Here is a 22,386-nt window from a genome sequence, read left to right on the forward strand (position 1 = left end):
CTCACTCACATGGATTGTCGGTGAACCAAAAACAGTTAACGCACGAGGAGGAGTGGGACGACATCCATACGCTTCTCAAACTTCACCCTTCCAAAGAACCACACCCCCCTCCCTTCCTTCATTTTTTTACCACTTAACATAATTTCTCCCTCCCTTCCTACCTTCAATTTTGTCCTTATTTTCTTTCTAGTCGTATTTCCTGCCTTCCCACCTCCCTTCAGTTCTTCTTACATTCATTTCTTTTCCACCTCCCATGCTCCAATACCTCCTTCGTTCTTCCTTGCTTTTTTTTTTCCTTGATTCTTTCCTCCCTTCCATCCTTTCCTCCTAATTTCCAGTCTTCCTTCCTTTCACACCTTCTTCCTTCATTTATGACTTCCCTCTGGCCTATTTTCACCCTCTCCCTTGCTTCATTTTTTAATCCTTTACTTTACATGCCTTCTTGTCTTCTCCTTTCCCTCCTACCCTCCTTTTATTTTCCCTTCCAGCCTTGATTTGTCTGCGTCTGTACGTTCCCTGAATTCTTCCTTCGTTCGTACCATCATTTTCGCTTCCTTTCCCATCATCCTTGTTTCTATCCTTATTCCTTCCATCCCTCCTTCTCATCCCCTTCCACCCAACTTTAAATGATTTCTTCCTATCTTCCATTTCCTTCCTCATAACCTCTCTCCTTTCCACACCTTTATTTACTTCCTTCTCTCCCTTCATGTCTACGTTCCGATCTTCCTTCCATCCTTCGTCCCTTGCATTCTCGGTTCAATACCCCCCCCATTCATCTTTCCTTCTTTTTTTGTACCATACCTTCCTTTCCACCCTCATCCCCTCTTCCTTCAGACACCCCCCCCTCCCCTGCCCCAAATTCCACTTTCCATACTGGTTTCCTTCCCTCTAACTTTCTTTCAAACCATTCTTGATTTTTACCCTCCTTTCATTTCTCCCTTCCTTCCCTTTGTACATCAGTCAATTTTAAAAGTGGCTCCCTGCTTTTGTACGAGTATATTAAGCATGATGGAAGTGAGGGCGAGGAGACGTGGGATTGGAGCAGTGACGTGATCCTCCGCTGAAAAGAGGAGGAGGAGGGGGAAGAGGAGGAGAAAAAGGGGACGGCTGGACTCCATTAGGACGAAGCCTGCTGGAAAAGTGCTTGGGAATACTCCACTACTTGTTCTAAGGGCGACTCGTCGGGATTTTCTTTCCTCTAATTTTGGACCGTCTTCTCCTCCCCAAAAAACTCACCCTGTATGTTATAACCAAGGACAACGCAATTTTGTATCGTGTCGTCGAGAGTTTGAGTGTCTTTTTTCGCGTGAAGGTGAGTGTTTTATCCAGTTGACTAGAACAGTTTAGGTATACAATGCCGCTTTTTAAACGCTAGCTTTTAGCCGTTAGCATCCAACTTTTAGACGTGTTCATTTCAGCTATTTCGCCGCTGTTTTAAATACTTATTGTGCGTTTGAGGGACGGTACGACGCTTACATAATGAAGCAGAGGCGACGAACGTGGACTTGTGTGGTGTACAGCGCGAGACCGTTACTTTACAACAGGTGAATCACTTCCGCAGGTAACAAACTGCCGTAAAGAGGTCCGGTGGCCCCCACGGGGACCCCCACCCTCAACCCGGGCGAGAGGCTCCTTTTTCGGCCACGTTTAGCCCGGTGTAGCTGCCCCACCCCCTCTCCTGGACTGGACCGGCTCGCGTTGAAAAGTGACAGATTGGCATTTACTTTATTTCTTCTTCTGCACAAATCCACCATAGGGCGCGTCTAGGACCACCACAAGTTCGCCAAATCGCGTTTTAAAGCGATATTATTTTTTTTTTGTTAATGTTAAGCCTTTTTTTGCGTGTTGTTGCGACTTTGGATGGAGGCGGTAGCATCTGCGAATTAAAACAAACATTACGAGAGAAAAATGGTGGGCAAGCTGGCTAATTTGTACTCTAAATGCATTAAATTAATGTCAATGTTAGTAAGTGGAATAATGTTAATTCTAGCAGCATATAACCATTTCAAACACACATTATATTTAAAGGGCCGTATACCAACTGCCTTACCTTATTTTCCATATTTGGTCAATTTTGACACATGCCAATTTTTTTTTAACAATTATCTACATCAAATAAAGTCCAGGTCATTTCAAAGTGTTTTACAGGCTTGTCTGGTTTTAGTAAAAGGATGATTAATACGTTCAGACAAATATTATTGCCTGTTGCAAGTAGTGAAAATCCAAGTGATTCAAACACTACTTAAAAAGATTTTCTATTTCCTATGGATGCTTCAAAATAGTGGCTTATGAAACGCTTCAATTCACTTCAACATGCATCCTCGACACCAAGATGCTACCAGATGGCACAAGAAACGGGGGAGCGGTTCCAAAAAGAATCTGCGGATTCCGCCTGAATGTGTGAGGGGTTCGCTTATTTGCTTTTGCGGGTGCAGATCTCATGCCTGTGTCAAGACACACTTTGACCTCGGCATGACTTCTGTTCTACTCCATCATGGCTCTTCAAACTTACAGGTTCATGTTTCCAGGGAATCTGTGCAAATGTGGTGGGAACACAGACAGTTCAAGCTTTCTGTTGAACAGTGGTACCACTATTTCATAAAGTATGCACGTATTCCCACAATTTTTCTTGATTTAATACAAAATTTTAGCTTACATGATTCAAATTTGACCTGGAACAGCACCAGTGTCGTCAATTTCAGGATGAATGAATGAATATTTAATTTTTTTTTTTCTGTCAAATGTCAAACTGGGTCACGTTTGACCCAGAAAATCTGTAATGGTTGAAAGGATACTATTGTAGATGTTCATTTCAGAATGTTTACTCCTTTTTTTCCTGTGTAGATTCTTAGTCAACCAGGTCATGATAATCTACAAAACTTGAATTGAGGCAGCTGGCTCTTGCTTTTTGGCGCGGCTTCACCTCTAACGCAAAAGCCTTTTTCAGTCAAATCTGTTGTCACTTAACTGTAGTTTGTGTGTTCTTTTTTGGGGGATCGGGGGGGGGGGGACAGGAATGGCGCTGGACGGGATCCGGATGCCTGATGGCTGCTACGCCGATGGGACGTGGGAGCTGAAGATGCACGTCACTGACCTCCACCGAGACGTGTCGCTCAGAGTCACTGGCGAGATCCACATAGGCGGTGTCATGCTAAAGCTGGTGGAGAAATTAGGTGAGCTACGGCTTAGTGTTTTGAAAAATCTCTAGCGCAGTTTTGTGGAGCTTAATTGTGCTCCACCATTCAAACGGTGCTTGGACCAACTTGACACCTGCATTTGTGTGCGTTTATGCCGTGAAGCGTTCAAGTATTGTACACTTTGCCAGTTATTTATAATCTTCACTACCTTGCACAACATAATCAGAATAACAAGAAGTTTTCCAGAGGAAAACCAAAAACAGTTATTTTCTGGATTTGGTCACGTGTAGTTCGCAATATGAACCCTGAGCAACTGTGATGTGATTTTCAGTCGACAGCAAGTTGGAAAATGGCTGCACCCTGAGATGTGGAAAAAAATGGCGGTTTTTGTGGTTTAATTAAATTTCCACAAACACAATATTAATCAGAATGCCGTGTTTGGTGCATAGAACATATTAGTGTAAAGAATTATTTTTTCAGAGTGTTATATAAATAAACTTTTCATATGAATTCATGGTTACTTTGCCTTTATTTCCATGTAAACCTAACTTACAAGACCAAGGAAAACATTTATGTATAATACATCTCATATTGTTTATTGTATTAGAGATTAATTCATTGCTTGTGTTTGTTAAAAAAATAAATTGCAAGAGGACCTTCAAAAAACAATCGCTTATTAAATCGAAATTGCGATATTGAGGGATGGGGGGGAAATCGCAATTATGTATATTTTCCAAAATAGTTCAGCCCTACCCACCATCTTGCTCAAGAGAAATAAATAAAAATAAAACCATAAGAAATAATCCACAAAAGTCATTGGCTCAAGCTATAAGGAAAGGATGCAGTTGTGCAAGAGTGGTTCTGTGTTGCAGCCACTTGAATAGTGCACTGTTTCACAAGGGCCACAGAGAAAAGAGCTGTGATTTTTTTTTTTTTCTCCTCGTCCCTCTCTGGAGGAGCGGGGGTGCTGGTGGGACAGTGTATCGTGTGTGGAAGGCTGCCTGCCCGAATGCCCGACATTCCTGCAGGGCTGCACTAGGCTTTTATTCCCGGCCCACGCTCCCGTTTTTAGCTCTCCTGTCCCGGACAGTTTCATGATTGAGGCCTTTGTTCACTCAGCTCATCTTCTGACGGTCAATGAATTGCGTTTTTGAGTTTGTTTGTCTGTTTTCCACTCGCCATTTAGCCTTTGCTAACTTTTTTAGCATTCGAACACCCGCAAAAGCTAGCATGTAGACAGATAAAACCGCTGACGTCTTCGGTTGGTATTATATTCCACAGTCTCCACTTTGTGGCAGGGCTCCCATTCCTTGTTGTGCTGGAGCTCATTTTTTTTTCTCGATGCCATCAGTCTCCTCTGAGATAAAGGTGGTCGCCTTATGTGGAAAGGTAAATACAGAAAACCTTTCTTCTTCTACATTGTAGTTGTGGTACTATGCACCACATTCTCCACTTTTTTGCAGCACTCCCTTTTCTCACTGCCCACAATCTCCTCTTAGTTAAAATGTGCTATACAATACAATATAGTAAAAGTTTATTCTGGTTTATCGTTGTAGCATTTTCTGCCACATAGGTGAATTGTTCTCTTTTTTTTTTTTGTGCCCTTAATGACCTTTTGCATAGAGTTGGTGTCCTTCTCGTGAAAAGTAAATGAATCTCATTTGTGTTTTTCCGCCATCGCTCTTTTACAGTATACTCCACACTCTCCACTTTCGAGACACTTTCTTTGCTCTGCTCTTATTCTCATCTTGGATAAAAAAAATTGTCTCTTTGTTTTGAAGACAAATACACGCGACCCACGTTCTTCTCCATTGTTGTGGTTTTATACCCCACAGACTCTACTGGGGCACTCCCGTTTGTCTGTGCCCTTTATCTCCTGTTGGATAAAAGAAGTATCCTAGAATTGAATACTGTAATTCACCTCCATTGCTGATTGAGTATGCGCTCTCTTATCTAGCTGCCCTCAATCTCCTCTTGGATAAAACAAGTCTCCTTATGTTTATGAGGAAATGGGTGGGAAAATTATCACCAGTGTTTATTTTAATATGGTACACTTCAGTCTCCACTTTGTTAGTATGCTCCATCTTCTCACTGCCCTTAAGCTCCTCTTGGATAAAAGTAGCCTCCCTATGTGGAGAAGAAAAATCTCGTTCATTGCGTATGTTTATTTTTAAACCTAATCGCCTGATGCTCCGTCCATGTTGTGAACATTCGCGTCCACATGTCGTCCATGTTCAGCACATCCACGCGGCAATGTGTTGACAATCGCAGCTGTCCTTCCAAAATGCATTTCTCGCCGGTACCCACGCACGTGTTAGCGCACGTGAGCACGCCCACGCCATTGGGCGGACGCTTGCTCATTTACTCGCCTGCTTCAATCAGTCAACTCTTTCTCTCCCGTCGTCCTGTGCGCACTATCCCAGGCTGAGATGGCCTTCGATAATGGATTAAATAGCCAAATGCCAGAAAGGCACTCAACTATTGATCACAGCTGTGCTCCCCCACAGTAACCCTTATTTAAAGCCAGCCTCTTGTAATGCTTTCACAATTCTCTCAGTTCACTTGTTCTCTGACAAAGTGCTGCCCGTGCCTGTAAAAGAGAATACGAATATTGCACAAACAACGTTTGCGGGCGGGGGGTTTTATTAGATTTCAGATGCTCTCGTTAAAGGGGCAGCTTCAAGCGTCAAGTCTGGGGTTATTGGCTTGTATCAAGTGTTGTTGGCCGGCAAAAATACAGTATAAACAAAGTGCTGTTTATAAAAAGTCTACACCCCCCTGTTGGTTTGTGGTGATAAAATACTAAAAATAACTTCAAAACGTTGTCCACCATTAATGTACCTAAAATCTGTACAAGTTAATTAAAAAATGTTTTTGAAGGGAATTAAAAACAACCAACAGCGATATTTTTGGTTGCACAAATTTGCCGTTCCTCTTAAAATTGGGGATGTGGCAGTGCTGAGAATGATCCCATTCAAACTCATGTTGAATGGGAGATGGCATAGCACACATGGTGCCCCTGATTGATCCCAAATCAAGTCCATTTGCTCTAGTATGCTTTTCCTAACATTTTTGAAGTCACTGTTTTACAGTACAATGCAAGCCAAACATGAGTTTGAATGTATTTTTTTTATAGCAAAAAAAACTGGCATGTTATATTCTTATAGTAACATTTACTCTTCAGCCTCTCCTTTGCCTCCGCTCTCTTTTTCTTTTTAACCATCCCCTGTATAAGTAAAATCAGTCTCCTTACTCCTGATGCCGAAAAACTTTGAAAGATTTACAATTTCGTCAGAGATGATGATGCCCATTTCTTTTTCAATTAAAGGCCCAAGAATAAGGTTTATTAGCTGTTATCACAAAGTCCAAAGAGAGGCAAACGGAGTGCTCTTTGCTAATGGATGCTCAGTGGGATGCATCAAAGTCCTCTATAATCATCCGTATTTAGTTTGATACTCTTAAAATATGTAGTTGTGTCACAACGCAAGGATGCTTATGCTACTGAATTTATTTTTCTAGTATCAGCTGGGTACAGTATTAATTAACAGTGTTGCAGCTGAGTGTAGGACGGGGCTGCAGGGGTGGGGGGGGATAACGGTGGTGAGGGGTGACGCATGAAGTAACAATGGGGAGGGGTCGGAGAGAGGAGCTCATCAGCCACACTACTACTAGAATTCCATAAAAGTCTTGGATGCAGCAGGAAATGACTTCCAGGGTCTGGCATGTAGTTTCCCCTGTCGCTGCCGTCACCGCTGTATTCTCAGTTCCCTCCCTCTATCGAGTCACTCACCCCACCGCCGCATTACTACTTTTTCCAACTCTGAGTTTATTCCGTCTAGTGTGGACGGACAAATAGTTGGAATCTTTGGATTATTTGAGGCATTGTAACTGAAACGGGGACCCTTTGCCCAGAATTTCATCGCACAAATTCACAGACTGAGCTTTTTATCACAGATGTCATCATCACTGTTCAAAAAAATAATTCGTCAAATTTTGTGGTTTCAATTCATCCAAAACGCTGATTTTTTTTTTTTTTTGGGGGGGGGTTATCTTATTTGTTTTTTTTAGAGTTTATATGTTACAGTACATATGCTTGTTGTCACTTTCTAACAAACATATCTGTCCATATTGTCTTTCTATATTTTTTTCCAAGACATGTTTTGGGGGGCGGGCAAAATTTGGGGATGCACCAAAAATTTTTTTTTCTTTTTTTTTTTAAATAAATGCACTTGGAAATACTTGCTTTTTATTGCAGTTGAACAAAAAGCCGGAAAAATTTTGGGGGCGATACTTTTTTTTTTGGGGGGGGGGGGGGCATTTAATTATTTTTTTTTTATCATAAAACATATCCCCCCCCCAATTTTTTTCTGAGCCGGGACAATAAGAATGTACCATAGCTCCGGATTAAAAAATAAATAAATAAATAAATCCAAAACAAAGGGGAAAAAAAAGAAACTGAAATTCAGAGATGACGTGTTTGTTGTTGTTGAACTATGAAAACCTAATTCGTAACTACTCTGTCCATTTTTAAAACATTGTTTTGTCTGATTACGTCTGTGTTGACGCTAACTTTTAAAAATGGCTGGAAATTATATTCCCTGTTGAAAAAGTCGCCATCTACATGGGCATTAAGTGTTTCTGACTCCTGCCGATCTGCTCGTAACATATCAGAACACTGCACCGCTAACTATTGGACTAACATCTTCCAGCATCCTCACTTGCATTTTTTTTTCAGATCAGACTAAAAGTTGTCCTTTCCATTTATTACTGAAATGTTATGGCATAAGCAAACCTCCAGTCTTTTGTTTCTCTGCTGATAGCTCACTGTAATTGCGTACTCTTTGCACAAGCGAGCCATGACCAACCATGGCAATGATTTAAAAAAACAAAACAAAAAAAAAAACAAGACAAATGCATAGTGCTCCATTTTGAGGCGATACGTAGACTGCGGTGCTGCCTGCTCAGCTGTTCCATAAATAGAAGTTGAGCAAACATAAAATGTTGTACTGTGATAGTTCATGTCGTTGTTTCCAGTGAAGGGGAGCCTTGAAAATTAGCCGACCGGAGAACTTTCCTCTCACGTCATGGATGCTTTTAAACATATAGGTTGGTCGTCAAACTTCTCATCTGTTTCTTCTCAAACACAAGTACGAAAAGAATGCCACGTGCGCTCCAAAGTGTCAGCAACCTAAAAGCGGCAAGCGGCTCCTGAATCAGGTCCCGACTGCCCAAAAAGGCAACGTAGCTTGCTGTGTTGGTGCTTGTTTATTTTGCTCATCCACACATCTCTTAATCTTCTTGTGGACTCGCTCAGAAAGTGACTACTACTTCTAAATTTGGTGTCCTGCTAGGAACTCTGTCGATTTTTCATTTTGCTTTTCCAACAATTGGAGGGCAAGTTTTGTGCGGAAACAGATGTGATATACCACAGGATGTCAAACTTCCTCTGGCCTTTTATACGCACCTTCTTTTCACCCTCGGCAGCTTGGCCAATTCCCGCTATTCCGTCACTTTTGATTTTTATTTTTAGGTTGGAGCGCTCGTAACACTTCTTGACGAAATCTAACCATAATCACTTTACCCAACTGCGACGTCATTCTCAAAGTGTAGAGTCATGTCATTGGAACTAGCAAGGATCTGGCTTTTATGAATCGAAAAGTGGCCCGGGGATCATCCTGCTCCCTAATCTCCCTGGCAGGAAGTAGTTAGCCTAAATAGCGGTCCTGCCCAGGCTAGCGCTTTCCTGTTTCACTTGCAAGATGCTGCAGGGCAGTGATTGTGCCGTTCTCTACTCATATGCTGACTATGGACAACATCCAGCTTACAATAAATCTGCAGCAAAATATCGATACCATATTGTATTGTATGGTTTTGGCTTACAATACACTATCGTATTGGTACTTTGACAAATTGAAACTGTAACCTGTTGTGAACGTGTTGTGGAGGCAAATGACGATTCATATAATATCGTAGATGGTTTTATTGCAATATTTCCGTTACCCCACAGTCGCTGATATTATTGGTGTCATTGCAAAATGTAACGTACATCATACAAATGATGTATTGCGATGTTGTTGGCATTATTGGCAAGGTATTGTGATGTGATGTGATATTGAGGGTTCATTCGTTACGTAAATATCGTGATGTTTCACACGTGGTTTTCTTCCAATATGCTGATTTCCGCCCAATCGAAGGCTTGATTGGAAAAATATTGCGATTATAAATCCGATTTCGTTAGTTATATATGAGACATCGTGTTGTATTGTTTAAGCTTTTCCAATATGAAATGGTTAGCGCACAATTGCCGTCGTCTATTATTGGTATCGTTGGTACAACTGTTGAGCTCAAAGCATTTTGTGGGTTTTCAATAGTTACGGTAGTGTTCTCTCAACTTTTGCGTTTCCATTAGTTGTTTGGACTGAGTGATTTTGTCTTTATTATGATAGTTTGCCAATGCCAATAATATCGTGAATTTGTATCATCTGATTTTGAATACCTCCGATTAACCACACAGAAGCTTAGATACCCCTGCATTCAGTCCCTTCACTTTTCCTTCTGTGGTTTATGATGTGACGTAAGGAATTCAGCGCGAGGACATTTTAGAACCTCTGACATTGTTGTCGCAACACCCCACACCTGAGTTTCAATGCAGTAAACTGATCTGGTGCTTTTTTTGTTGGAAGTTCTACAGTCATTGAACAATGAAGACCCAAACAGGTCCTGTTTATCCATCGCCAAGGCGTAACCTTTTACCCAGCTGGGATTTAATGTTGTTTATTGTCGCACAAAGAATAGTTTAATTTAAAACCTGAAATTCGCTTTTGAGTGCCTGTCCTCCCTCCCCCACTTCAATTAAATACAATGAAACATGTTCTCGTTCTTCGATGAGGTATCACTGACGAGTCGTTAACGGGCTTAATTGACCGAGTGTAAAAAGGAGTTGATGTCTACTGTTTGAATATAACGTAAAAAACAAAAGCTTCTTCTTTTCTTGGATGCAGGATTCAGTTTATGAAATTATTTTAACGCCCTCGACACTCTTTCTTGGTGCCCATGGTTATGAATAAGAAGCATTGCAAAATACTTGCTCAAAAAATATTAAAATGTTCACAGAAAAAAAATGGTTCTTGTTAGCTGATAATGGCTGGATGTTGTGACGTTTGCTGTTGCCATCTAGTGGTGGAGTTCGTACACACACAGGGCAAATAAAAAAGGACGCTTCGTCATTCAAAAAACTCAAGTTCGGACACTCGCAAGACAACTTCATAGCATCCAACCTCAGTTTATTGCATTAGTTCTCCTGAAAGTGGGGACGCAGCTCACGATCAACCCCGGCGGAGGCCATTATGCATATTGCATATCTGCGCCATTGATCTGAGTCCCCTCTAAGCTTTCTTGGTAATGTTGTTATTCCGCAAGGACTCTAATTGTATCAAGCTGCGTCAGGGTGATGCGAAGCACTAAAGTGTAATATTGTTTTGCTCCTTTCTGGATGTTGACACAAATGGACACAAACTACCTGTCTCAAAGGTTTACGCTAATAGCCATTTGGCTTCTAATGCATCATTGCTAGCACAGATGTACTCGCGGACTTATTATCTCGCACTACCTGCTCGCATTCTGCCTTCACCTACTAAAATGTTTCATGTACAGATCGCGCTACTATTTAAAACAGATAGCCAAAAATCCAGAATGATAGATGAGTTTTGTTTCTCAAGAAAACACAGAACTGCTACTCTTGGGTAAAATTATGTATAAAAAAAATAATAAATAATTATTCAATGTTGGGTTAATAAATGTCATGATTTGACATATTATGCATTAAGCCGCCCCATTTCCTGAGAATTTAGTAGAAAATTGTACAAAAGCAGTCAAGCCTGCATGCTATTTAGTATTAGCGGTAGGATAAATCGCAATCTTTTTGTGTCACAGCGATCTTGTGATAAACAATATATTGGAAGAAAACCATCAATGATGAGTTATGTGTATGTAACTCTAATGTTGGCAATCTTGACCAACCGCGTTGCAACTCAAATTTTGCCCTGAAATTTATGGTTGATTTCCGAATTATACAACTCCAAAAGCATCATATTTTAGAGTGACCACTGTACCTGTAGACGGCCTTTTAATCCATCCATGCCAATGCTCGGGTACAGAGTCATCCCCACCCGGTGTCGCGTCCTAGGCGAGATTAGAGTTGGGCGGTTAAAATGCCAAAGATGCATGTGGCAAAATAACTTTATATGAGACGCCGTGGATAGACTTCCATAGATTGCGTTCCACCGTGTTTTGTCAGGCAATACGAATGGCCAATAAGGATTTTTTTTTTTTCCATGTTGAATCAACCATGACGTGCATAAAATCATGCCAAGTTAAGTTGACACACACAGCACAGTCGCAGCCCATCATAGCAGGCGCTGTTTGTATTGTTGTACTGCTGTAGCCGAGTATATACTTAAGCAAGCGTTTCCTTAGAGGAAAAGATGGGCGACACAGCCTCAAGGCTCAACGGATGAAAAAGCCCAAAAGTTTGGCAGTGTGGACTTTTTTTGGTTTTGTAATGTCAGGCAGGAAACAGAGTAGCGTGCACTACAAATTATGTCTTGGTGCATGTTCGCATAAAAACAGAGGATACCACTGATCCTTTTTTTACCGCCTGAAGCAGTGCCACCCACAAACGCTCGTGCAACAACAACAGACCTTGAAGTTGATTTTATTTTATTTATTCTTTTTTTTTTCTTTTTTGTAGCTCACATATGGCCCAAAATGTGTGTCATCCCCCGGGTGGGAATGTTTGTCAGCACCCCCTGTCGACAAGCGTTTCCCGTTGTAATGGTTTTAGCGGAACATATTTGTCAAAAATGATGTATATTATCACTCAGACTGTGTCAGCAATTCCATCCGGTATTAATTCATGACTAAGATGTTCTCAACTAGACTTCTTAATGGAAATCACAGTCGTAATATGCCTCTGAGATGGGTATGTCGAATTTCTGCTGCAAAAATGATGAGTCAGGTGAACCCGTTTTGCTGCTTTTGTCACGAGCTTGTGTTTTCTATCACTTCAATCAGCCACGCCAAGATTGTGTTTGTATGTGCTGTGCAGATGTTGTCATCACCTGACTTAATCGCATTCATGTTGACTATGTGGTGTTGATGGTATCTCGCGCACGAGACTGAGTGAAATGGCGGGCTTAGTGTTAAGACCATTTGCATCATGTTTTAAACGTTAACCAACATTGCCTTTTCTCAAACTGGATGTTTGATTTAGGCACGCCAACCCGCAGATGTGTCTATGTTGTGTATAGAAACAAAGTTGCCGTCTAGCGGCGCCAAATTGGAGTCACTCTAGAAACATCATAGCGAACCTCCCCTTGTCGTGGTTTTATCAACTGAAAATGGTGAACTTTGCCATCATGCCCCGGCAAAACCCCTCCCCCGTAAGCAGCGCACCTTTGGAAAAGCATCACAGACTGTAAAAGATTACACTGCGCGTGGGGGTGTGTGTGCGTGTGTGTATGCGTGCAAACACTGTGACTGGCAACATGTGTCAACTCTTATCTGTCAATGTCACGAGTCTCGTGTTTTGCATGCGGGCTCAGCTGACTGTCACTGCTATTTCTTTTTTCCTCTCAGTTGAACCACACTAAGCGTTTCTTATCAACAGTATCTGCATTGTGCTGTTTCAAGACAATTTAGATTGAATAAAATTAATCAGCATCTTGTAAATAAAATAAATTTCAACCATCTCGGCTTGAACAAAATCAATTGCAGGATTTTTTTTTCTCAATATTAATATAAAGCTTGGCCTAACAGTAACCAGTTTGTGCATTTATTTATATCTTTTTTTTTTTAACCCATCCTCCAATATTCTAAATATGCATCTTGGTGCCACGGAATTGTTTTGACTAGGGCTGCACGATATTGGAAAAAAATGACATTGCGATTTTTGGGGAGGCTGCGATGTAGATTGCGATATTGAAACTCGAAAAAATTTTCACCAGATGACTCAAATAGCAGTTTGGGAAGACTTTGCTTTGTTTATCATACAGCTCTGGGATGGCCACTTGATAGAAATACGTGCGCCACGCCATTTTATACCTTTTGTCGAGCGTTTTTTTTAAACCACTCTTTCGTGACGGCGTTGTGTTGCTTTCGCTTTCCCCCCGGGAAAAGTTATTGCCTTGACTAATTAGCAGGGGGCGAGAGCAAGACGGTCTGTGTAGTCTCAACAATGTAGAGCATAGTGTAGCGTGCTGCTTTTATGAAACAAACCAAAAGTTTCCGTGTTCTAAAAAAAAAAAGAAACATTGCACGTCCTACGATGTGACTATTGCGAATGCGCACATCGCAATCGCGATGTTCAAACCGCATATCGTTCAGGCCTAGTTTCGACCATGTGTCTCAAACTCTTACCTCTACCATCGGTGGTAGAGTCTGGGTGAGGCTGGACCGCATGAAGTAATACACAAAAATTGATCCAACCCTTTAACGGTTCATCTAAACTCGGACAGGTACTTCAGAACATGACCCATTCTTCCACACATTGCCTTCTCTTTGCCTGCGCCCTTTCCTCAAATTGTCTGTGCAGCAGGTTTTGAGAAAGACGCGACTGGGGCTCAGTGACAGGATTTATTTCCCTTCCTCATAGTGTCACTTCGGAATCACGTTGCATCCAAATGACTAACATTTTGAATTTGAATAGGATAATTTGGCGTTAAACACATCCAGAAGCTGTCAACATGATGCTAAATTTGATAAATGATGATGACGCATTTGGAGTCTTACTGCTTGAATGTGAGCCTGCCTTCCTTTTTGTCATTTAACACCCCCCCCTTCTTTTTGTAGAAGAACAAGCAAAACCTGCATTCAAAATTGTGCAATTCATTCGTATTTAATCACAAGAGCGAAATATTGAAACGAGTTACTTCTTGTTCTGGCCTGCTTAGTCACTTATTACAATGACTCCTCTTATTGATCTGCCTCCATTTTTTTCCATGTCCTTTTCATTTTCTCCTCCATCCATCTCTATTGTCTCCTCCCCCAAAGGCCTCCTTGAGCGTCAGCGCTAACGTGACCATGCGATATGGTATCTATAGCTTCTGAAGAATATCTGCCTTTACGGATTGACTTTATTCTTCTTAGTTAACAGTGTTAAGCCGTTTCGCTGACTGCTGTAGCAAGGCAAGCGGTCCTGCTTGGAAAGTGTTAAATAAAATGAATCACTTTACCATAAATTATGGATTAATTTAGCTCGTTAAAGTGTGCCCACGTACAAACACACGCGCGTCTAATGCATTTAATGGATGGATAAGAACACGGTACACGCATTCAATCTTTGCCTCATCTTTCCCTGTCCTGTAGCGGTCATAAAACGCCGCCTCTCCTGTTTGCTTCCCTTACCCTTGTCTTTCAAGACACAAGCCCATCACTCCAACAAGGGGCTCGCCGGTCCACGTTTAATGCACCCAATTACTTAGCCCCCTCAGCCAGCCCCCCTCCTGCTTCTTCTCCGGGCTGCCGCATTACGTCAGGTTTGACAGGCTGTATTTTTAGCTTGGATATGCCATTGGCCCTTCCCGTTCGCTGCGTGTGGATTAAGTTACAGCCTTGTTGCAGAAACAACCCATCCAACGTCCTCCCTCAAGCCCCACGATGCTTCCAAACGCAGACGGGACGCTGTTTGTCCCGTTGGGGGGTTGAGTTAGGAACAGTAACTGAAGTGAAACCTCTTTCAGGAGAGCCTGCAAAATGATTGCACCGGAGCCGCATGACGCTTTGACACTGTGACGCAGGATTGTGAATCGGCAGAAAAATATCAGCCAACATTACCACGTTCGAGTTGTAATAGTAGAAACAAATCGGATCAATTGATGACGCTAATATTTGTCCACTCTAGGTTTTTGAAGCCCTTTGAAACTGTTTTGACGAAGGGCTATGCAAATAAACTTGACTTGACTTGAGGGTAACTGAGCTCTCTTTTCACACAAAGATCCCTCAGAATTGCCACATCGAAGTCCAGCGACGCGAGATATGTCTGCAATGTTGCGGTTTCACACTGTGACATTGCTGCATCCTGAAATCAGATAATTGGATTGTGTGCGGTAGGTCCAAACTAGTTAAAAGTTTAGCACAACTTGGTGGGAGCCTTGCAGCTGGGAAGGATTTGTACCTTTAAGGTTGTGGGTGTACCTTGGAACAGGCAGGAGCCGACCGGTGTCCTGCTTCCATTACGGCTCTGATACTACTTAAAATGGTGGAAAATTCCTTGGTTGACTTCTTCATTGCGATCATGTATACGGTAACATCACAGACAAAAAGAGCACTTTGACAGGCAGTGTGGAAGGGGCTTAATGTGTATTCGTGGTTCCCTCCAGTCAGCGCAGTGGTTTAGGTAGGCTGAGTATGTGCGGGCTTAGATTTCCCTATTTCTATAGAATTTGGTCTGCGGTGAAGAAGGAATGGTTAAGTGCTAGCGTTGCTGTCAGACACTAGAAATGACATGTTTTGTTATAGAAAAAAAATCTGCTATGCAAATACATTGGACTATTTTCAGTTTTCCCTCCCAATCTCTTTCCTGATTAGTCCTGTTGCCCTTTTATTTGATCTTATGTTGTGAAGCTGTAAATCTTCCACTTTTTGTGCATGTGATTGCCGTTCATACACGGCGGCAATGTTGAATTGGGGTATGAAATTGTCCCTGCAATATTCCACCTCTGAATTTAGTGTCAGATGCCTAACAAAGGCACCCTGGCTGCATTCTCCACGGGCAAGGTTGTGCAGAAAAGTGTTGTCTTCAACTCTCATAGTCAAGTCCTGAATGCAAATCTTAACCCCCTTTTTATGCCGCTGCTTCCTCAGTTTCAGTGTCAAGGTGGGAATGGACTAAGACCATCTGACGTTTTCTGCCATGCAGCATTTTATCCGACTGTGGTATGCCGTGTAGTTGTGCGAAAGTGCACGCAGAAGTGGCAAGACCACGCTGTTGGGCGAATGCTGGATTTTCTGATATGGCAATTTTACGACGTAGCTCTTCAGATGAAGCTTCAGTTTACCATCAGCGTGCTTCTTCTTTGTCCCGAGAGTCCACTGGAGAACATCTCCTGTCGAACTAGAGCTACCATTCGTGCTCTGAAACAGAAATTGTGCAGGATCTGTCTGTGAAGTCGGCTTCAGTTGTCCTCCGTTTTTTCCTTCTGAATTTCGGTAGTCTCCCCCCACTGGACAAAACCTTCCTGTCTGCTGTTACGGCTCTGATGCAGCAATTGTCCGGGATCTGTGAGTGAAATATGTTTCAGTTATCCTCAACGGGGTTCTGATTTCTGGTAACTTACTCTCAAACTGATTAACACCTTCCAGTCTTCTTCAGTCTTTTGTTTCAATTTTAGTGAATCTCAACAGATTCTGGCTCCACTTAGTCCCAACCCATCCTCAAAACCTAACAAAATCTTCCTGTCCTCCTTCTTCTGCTGTGACGGTTCACATCTGTCAATTTTACTTGGATATCTAAATTTTGCCCGATCACTTGTTTTGGTAGAAATGAAGAGGTGGTGCACAGCTGAGACATCAGGAAGTGGTGATGACAGCTCGACCCCATGCCAGGAGTAATGCACTCAATACCCCCCCCCCCCTCAAAGAAAGCTTTGGAATGTTTTCACACTACTACCGAGTGTTTTGTAGCATAAACCTCAGTCCCCCACTTGGGCCCCGCAATAATGACTTCTGCATTGAGAGGCTTGTGGCCGCTCTCTTGTTGAACTTTCTTTGCAGTCCTAATCACCTTTGTAATCTCTTCCTCAACCCGGTTTGCTTTGCCCGGCATCACAGCGGTCTTGTTTCCTGATTGTAAGCAGCCAATCTTGTTTCTTTACCCCCTTAATCCCTTTCATTCAGCCTGTTTTCGATAGAATCTGCAGGAGGGCGTCAACAGTTTTTTCGGATGCCCCTTTCAAGGGTTCCAGTTTCCATAGCATCCAGTCACTTTCAAGATCAGCGTAATATTTTCCTTTTTCGAAGGGACAGAAGCAATGAGTCAGTAATTGCTATTTCTGATTGAAAAAAAAAAACACGCACTTTCAATGAGAGCTTTCCACCTCCTCCTTATGATGCAGTCATGTTGTTGTGACATTTGGTGCCACATTTGGCTAATGTGTTGGGCCTTGAATGATAATGAGCAACTCTCGTCTGGTTCACTTCGGCCTGGAGCTTTGAGTAACTCTGCGTGAGCGTTTACATTTTTTTTTTCCATCAGCTATCACTGAGGAATGACATATTTTACTCCAGGAGGTTTTAGAAATATGTTGTGCCATCAATTTTAGTTATTTTTTTCCCACTCTGGCACTCTGTTTTTATATGAACCCTACATTTACCCCTAAGTGCTTTTTGTCTGGTCAGGTGTGAACACGCTAATTGAATTTGAATGCGGAAAAAATTTCGTGATTTCAATTCCACACAAATTTTGGCACATTTCATTGTTGTCCTTGCAAAACGATTCAATGCGAATTTAATCTAACGGAAAACAAGTGAATTGGGTGGGACCCTAAACCACAAAATGGTGACGTGACAGTAAGGCTACTTATTTCTTTTTTGACAGGAGGTCTGGAAACCTTCCCCATCCACTATAGGGTACCGGCCAGACCCAGGAATCACAAACAAAAAAAAAACAATCTGGGTCTGAATTTATGTCCATTTTATATTTGGGACCTGAACCTGTTGTCGCTCCAGGAATGCCAGGAAACACTCCACAGCAACACGACGGTCTATAGCCGGCCAGACCATTGTTTGGTCCACGTAACGGATGATAGCTTGCGCCGCGTTAGTAAATCCTCACTCCTCTAAGCTTTCAAAGGGGCTGCTGGCCGTCGAGTTGGTGGCCCAGGCTTTTAGTTCAGCGGTCAGTGGCTCAGCGCTAGCCTTCCAAGTCGGTGACGTGTTGGCTTCGGCAATTTGAACATTGAGTGAACGCGGGCTGGAAGGCACATCTGGACCTGTTGTGTTTTTTGGGATTATTGGTTTCATCGGTTTATCAACTTTATCTGCTACACGTCACCGTTGTGCAATTTATTTAGGTTCTTAGCTGGTTTGCCAATTGGATCATTTTCTTATCATAATCGAATGATGCTGTAGTTCGCATAGCGACTGGTCGATTTGGTTTTATAACGCTCACTTCCTTGGCAGAACAAACAAGGTCGATTTTTAGGTTGAAATTAAAATATTGTAGCTGTGTTTGCTGTTAAAACCAGCGACACAATTTTCGACTCATGAAAAGACAACAAAAAAAGTTGGAAACAATTTACGAACCTATCGACTAGAAATCTAAAATAAAATTCTGTGGTGAAACCGTGATCTGAGCCATTAAGTAATTTTGTAACGTCTTCACTATTGCTTAATTAGGATGAGGTTTGGTGTAAACATTTAATATGGTCATTTTGCTCTTTTTTTCCCCCCTTTATTTTGATGTATTATTTTTGCAATAACTACACATCTTCGTTCACAGAGCCTTTAAAGACCTGTGCCCTATCTCAATATAGTAAGTCAGCTAAACTGATAAAAGGATGATTTAATAAACGAAGGTCTGCATCCGAGCGGTGACTCAGCGAGCAAAGGGAAAGACCCGCAGGGAGACTGCGCATGGGCTGGACAGTGTCGAGAGAGTCCATGGGCGTCGGAAAGAAGACACCACTTCTTGAGTAATGACATCACTACTCCAAGGGGAAAATTTGAAATTATAATGACCAAAGTATTCTTTCTAGGATGTAACTTAAATTAGGGCGTTAAATCAGTTCTGCATGCAATAGTGGAGTTGTCACCTGAAATGGAACACACATGGTGCCCAATGTGAGCAAGGCTCAGTCGTCATTATGTCGAGTGGCTGTCGACCAACAGCCTGGAAGCATTGTTGGGTTTTGGGTGGGTTATCGCGATCACAGCGCGACTTTTGCCAATATACCCCCTCCAGCTTTCACACAATTGCTGGTCTCCTCACACACACTTTGACTTCACAAATATTCTGGAAGATCCCCGCATATGATCTTCTACCCAGAAGGGACATTTGCTTGACACGTTGGACCAATGACAATAGTGTCATTCACGTATGCATTCCATTGGATGAAAGGAATGACATTGGAACCTCTCCATTGTGTCAGCCTGGCCCAACCCAGATTTCTTGGGCATCAACAGCGACGTTTGAAACCATAAACACTGGCAAAGATTGCTACAAATTGTGTTGCATATTGATATGTATCTGTTAATTTTTTACTGTCAGTCATTAACATGATCGGTATCTTCATAGAGATGAACAAATAATAGTAATTTATTTAATATTCTTAAAGGTAATTTGAGAAAAATGTATTTAAAATCAACTTGGTAGCCCTTCGCATTAATGAGTAACCAAGAAGGAGCTCGCCCCTTCAAAAAGGGTGAAAAGGTTGTTGACCCCTGCTCTTAATTGTGCTTCGGTGTGTGAATGGTTGTCTATACGGTTACTTGCCCTGTGATTGGCTGGCGACCATGCCAGGGTGTACCCTACTTCTTGCCGGCTTGGATAAGCGCTAGCTCCGTTGAGAATAAGCGGTATAGAAAGTGGATGGATGTTTGATAACAATTCTTATCAGTACTTGATTTATTTATTTTTTATTTTTTGAAACCCTTAAGTTGTGCACAAGCCACTAAACGACTGTTTTGTAAACCAATAATGATGTTTGCTTTCTTGTTCCGAAATTGATAAATATTGTGATTTGGTAGAAAATAAACAAGATTGGAATTGTGACTCTAGACCAGGCGTGGGCAAACTACGGCCCGGGGGCCACATGCAATCGTTTTAATCCGGCCCGCCGGACTTGAAATAAATTAAATCAATAAACCTTGTTCATGTTTTATTTTCTAAAAACTGTGGCGTGTCAAAGACAGATATTTTGTTATAAATCATTTGTTCATTATCATTGAAAATGAAATGTATTTTTTTTTTTTTGTCCGATGAGGTGAGGTTACCAAAACACTCCATCTGCTCCTGGTCCGGACCCTCTGTCAAATTTTAGAAACCATTGTGGCCCACCCCTGGTCGAGACTGAAATCTCCTTGAGCCACATTCCATCTATCATTCAATCAAGAAAATGACGAGAAATTAAAAAAAAAAAAAAATAAATAAATAAATAAATAATTCTTGGACTTGAATTGACCAAAAGTGGGCACAATAGAGCCTAATGGTACAAAATAATTATTATGAAATGATGGATATATTTAAAGAGATGATCTTGAAGCAGACTAAAAAATGTTTGAAGTGCTCCTCCATTTTAATTTTAATTTATTTTTGCACGTTTTGATGCTAACATTATGCTCCCACCACCAGACGTGAAGAAGGACTGGTCGGACCACGCGCTGTGGTGGGAGAAGAAGAAGACGTGGCTGCTGAAGACCCACTGGACGCTGGACAAGTACGGCATCCAGGCCGACGCCCGGCTGCTCTTCACGCCGCAGCACAAGCTCCTACGCCTGCAGCTGCCCAACATGAAGCACATGAAGGTCAAGGTCAACTTCTCCGACCGCGTCTTCAAAGCCGTCTCTGACATCTGCAAGACCTTCAGTAAGTGGAGCGTTATCATTCTTTTTTTTTTTTTTTTGTTTCTCCCCCAATATTTTACAGACTTGCATCGTTGTGCAATTCCCACCACTCGTATTTACCCAACACGCTCAGTCAGCTCTGCCAACTGGTAGCGCACTGTTTTCTCTCGACTCATGTTCTTGGAACCCAGGCTCCATCTTGTCTTGTGCTTCTATTTGGTAAACACACATTATCATTTTTGGCTTGGAACATAGCAAGTGCAAATCATGCAATATCAACTGCCTGCTCACTGGATTACTCCCAAAGACAACGGAGATAAGAGGGTGGATGATGTCACAGTTGGATGTCTGGATAAGTTCTCATGGACAAACATGTTGCTTTCAACTCAACAGGGCTGGAGAAGTCACCGTCAGGTGTTCAACTTCACATACTTATCACGGTATTGCGGAATACCCGTAAGGCCTTTTCACACTGCGCTTCTTTTTTCTTGGTATACCATGATGCAAGCTTCTCTAAATTTGGATATGGTTGCTGGGCGATGGCCCAGAAAGTAGCATGGATACTTTCCCACTAGTCAGTCTATTGCCTTTAGCACTCTGAAGTCACTCTGCCAACCCTTTTCCGATTGGATGTGCCCTCCAGTGTCACGTATTGGATTTTTATTTTTTTCATTTATTTTTTACTCAAGGTGTGTCATGTCAAACATCCACCTCAACGTGGTGTTCCATACTCGCTTCCTAGTAGCACATGCACAATGAATGAGTTCGTCGACTGCATGTTGCTAAGTGCAGTGTGAAAAAGCAGAACGTTGTTTCTGCAAATAGATAACGCCGCAGAACATAAACAATGTGAAAGGACCTTACATGGCACCATCCCCATCTGAGATGTCAGACTTAGCGGGTCAACCTGCTAATTTTCCTTGGCCTTAAATCACTCGCCTCCTTTCTGCTTGTGCTTCTTTTGCTTGTTTTTTTCCCCAACTGCGCCTTCCCAACAATTTTGTGACAGCAGATGCAGCTTTCTGTAAATGCATTCCAATCTTGGCATTGCAAAATGGCCAGCGTCTGGCATGTGCCTACAGCTCTGATACCCTTTCTCAAAAAAACGGTGATTTTGCAACTGGTACCACACTATCTCTATCGCAGACCTAACAGTCAGGGGTTGGCCCCTTTAACCTTCTACTTCCAACTTTTCTTTATGAATCTGTCCATCATGAAGTGTCATTGCACACGTGTTGCCTGCTTCTTTATGGATGGCGTTCGGCTGGCAGGCAAGATCAGGTGGCAGTGTTTACCTGCATTTTATTTCATCAGAAAGGCGCACATTTTTATTCTCTGTAGGGCACAGAGACATTGTTTTGGAAAGCGACAAATTGTGGAGAAACAGGGCTGTATCTTTGGCTGGGGCCGCCCTGGTCGGGAATGCGTCTGTATTAGATCTATTTTAGCCGCTTTGGCATACTTGGTGCATGCCGAGTCGTTGCAAGATTTGGCTGTCAAGGCGGCACTTGGTTGCAAAACGCAGAGACGAATGTGCTATTAGTAAGAGTGAAAGTCAAAAATATTAAACATTCTGGCAGAAAGTTGTGAGCTAGTCCTCGTTTCTATTTACTTTTATTATAAGTAGCTCCCAAACCTGTTCTTGTTAGTTTAATCCTGGCGTTTTTCTATTGACTACGATATTGGCACA

At 42.1% G+C, this 22,386-nt stretch overlaps 1 protein-coding gene across 3 annotated transcripts in view; it reads left to right on the forward strand.

Moving 5' to 3' along the window:
* Window positions 1–1,075: 1,075 nt before the first annotated feature.
* fermt2 (FERM domain containing kindlin 2) overlaps window positions 1,076–22,386 on the forward strand; it is a 42,773-nt gene continuing 21,462 nt past the window's right edge. For all 3 annotated transcript variants that reach the window (XM_088313751.1, XM_088313761.1, XM_088313771.1), the window contains exons 1-3: window positions 1,076–1,312; window positions 3,015–3,173; window positions 20,485–20,718. In XM_088313751.1, the coding sequence (XP_088169877.1) occupies window positions 3,017–3,173; window positions 20,485–20,718 (391 nt within the window). In that variant the 5' untranslated portion in view covers window positions 1,076–1,312; window positions 3,015–3,016. The remainder of the gene's footprint in view (window positions 1,313–3,014; window positions 3,174–20,484; window positions 20,719–22,386) is intronic.

The sequence above is a fragment of the Idiotropiscis lumnitzeri genome, chromosome 1 (assembly GCF_059441095.1).
Source record: "Idiotropiscis lumnitzeri isolate Australia: NSW breed Sydney's pygmy pipehorse chromosome 1, RoL_Ilum_1.0, whole genome shotgun sequence".
In the NCBI taxonomy this organism is placed as follows: Eukaryota; Metazoa; Chordata; class Actinopteri; order Syngnathiformes; family Syngnathidae; genus Idiotropiscis; species Idiotropiscis lumnitzeri.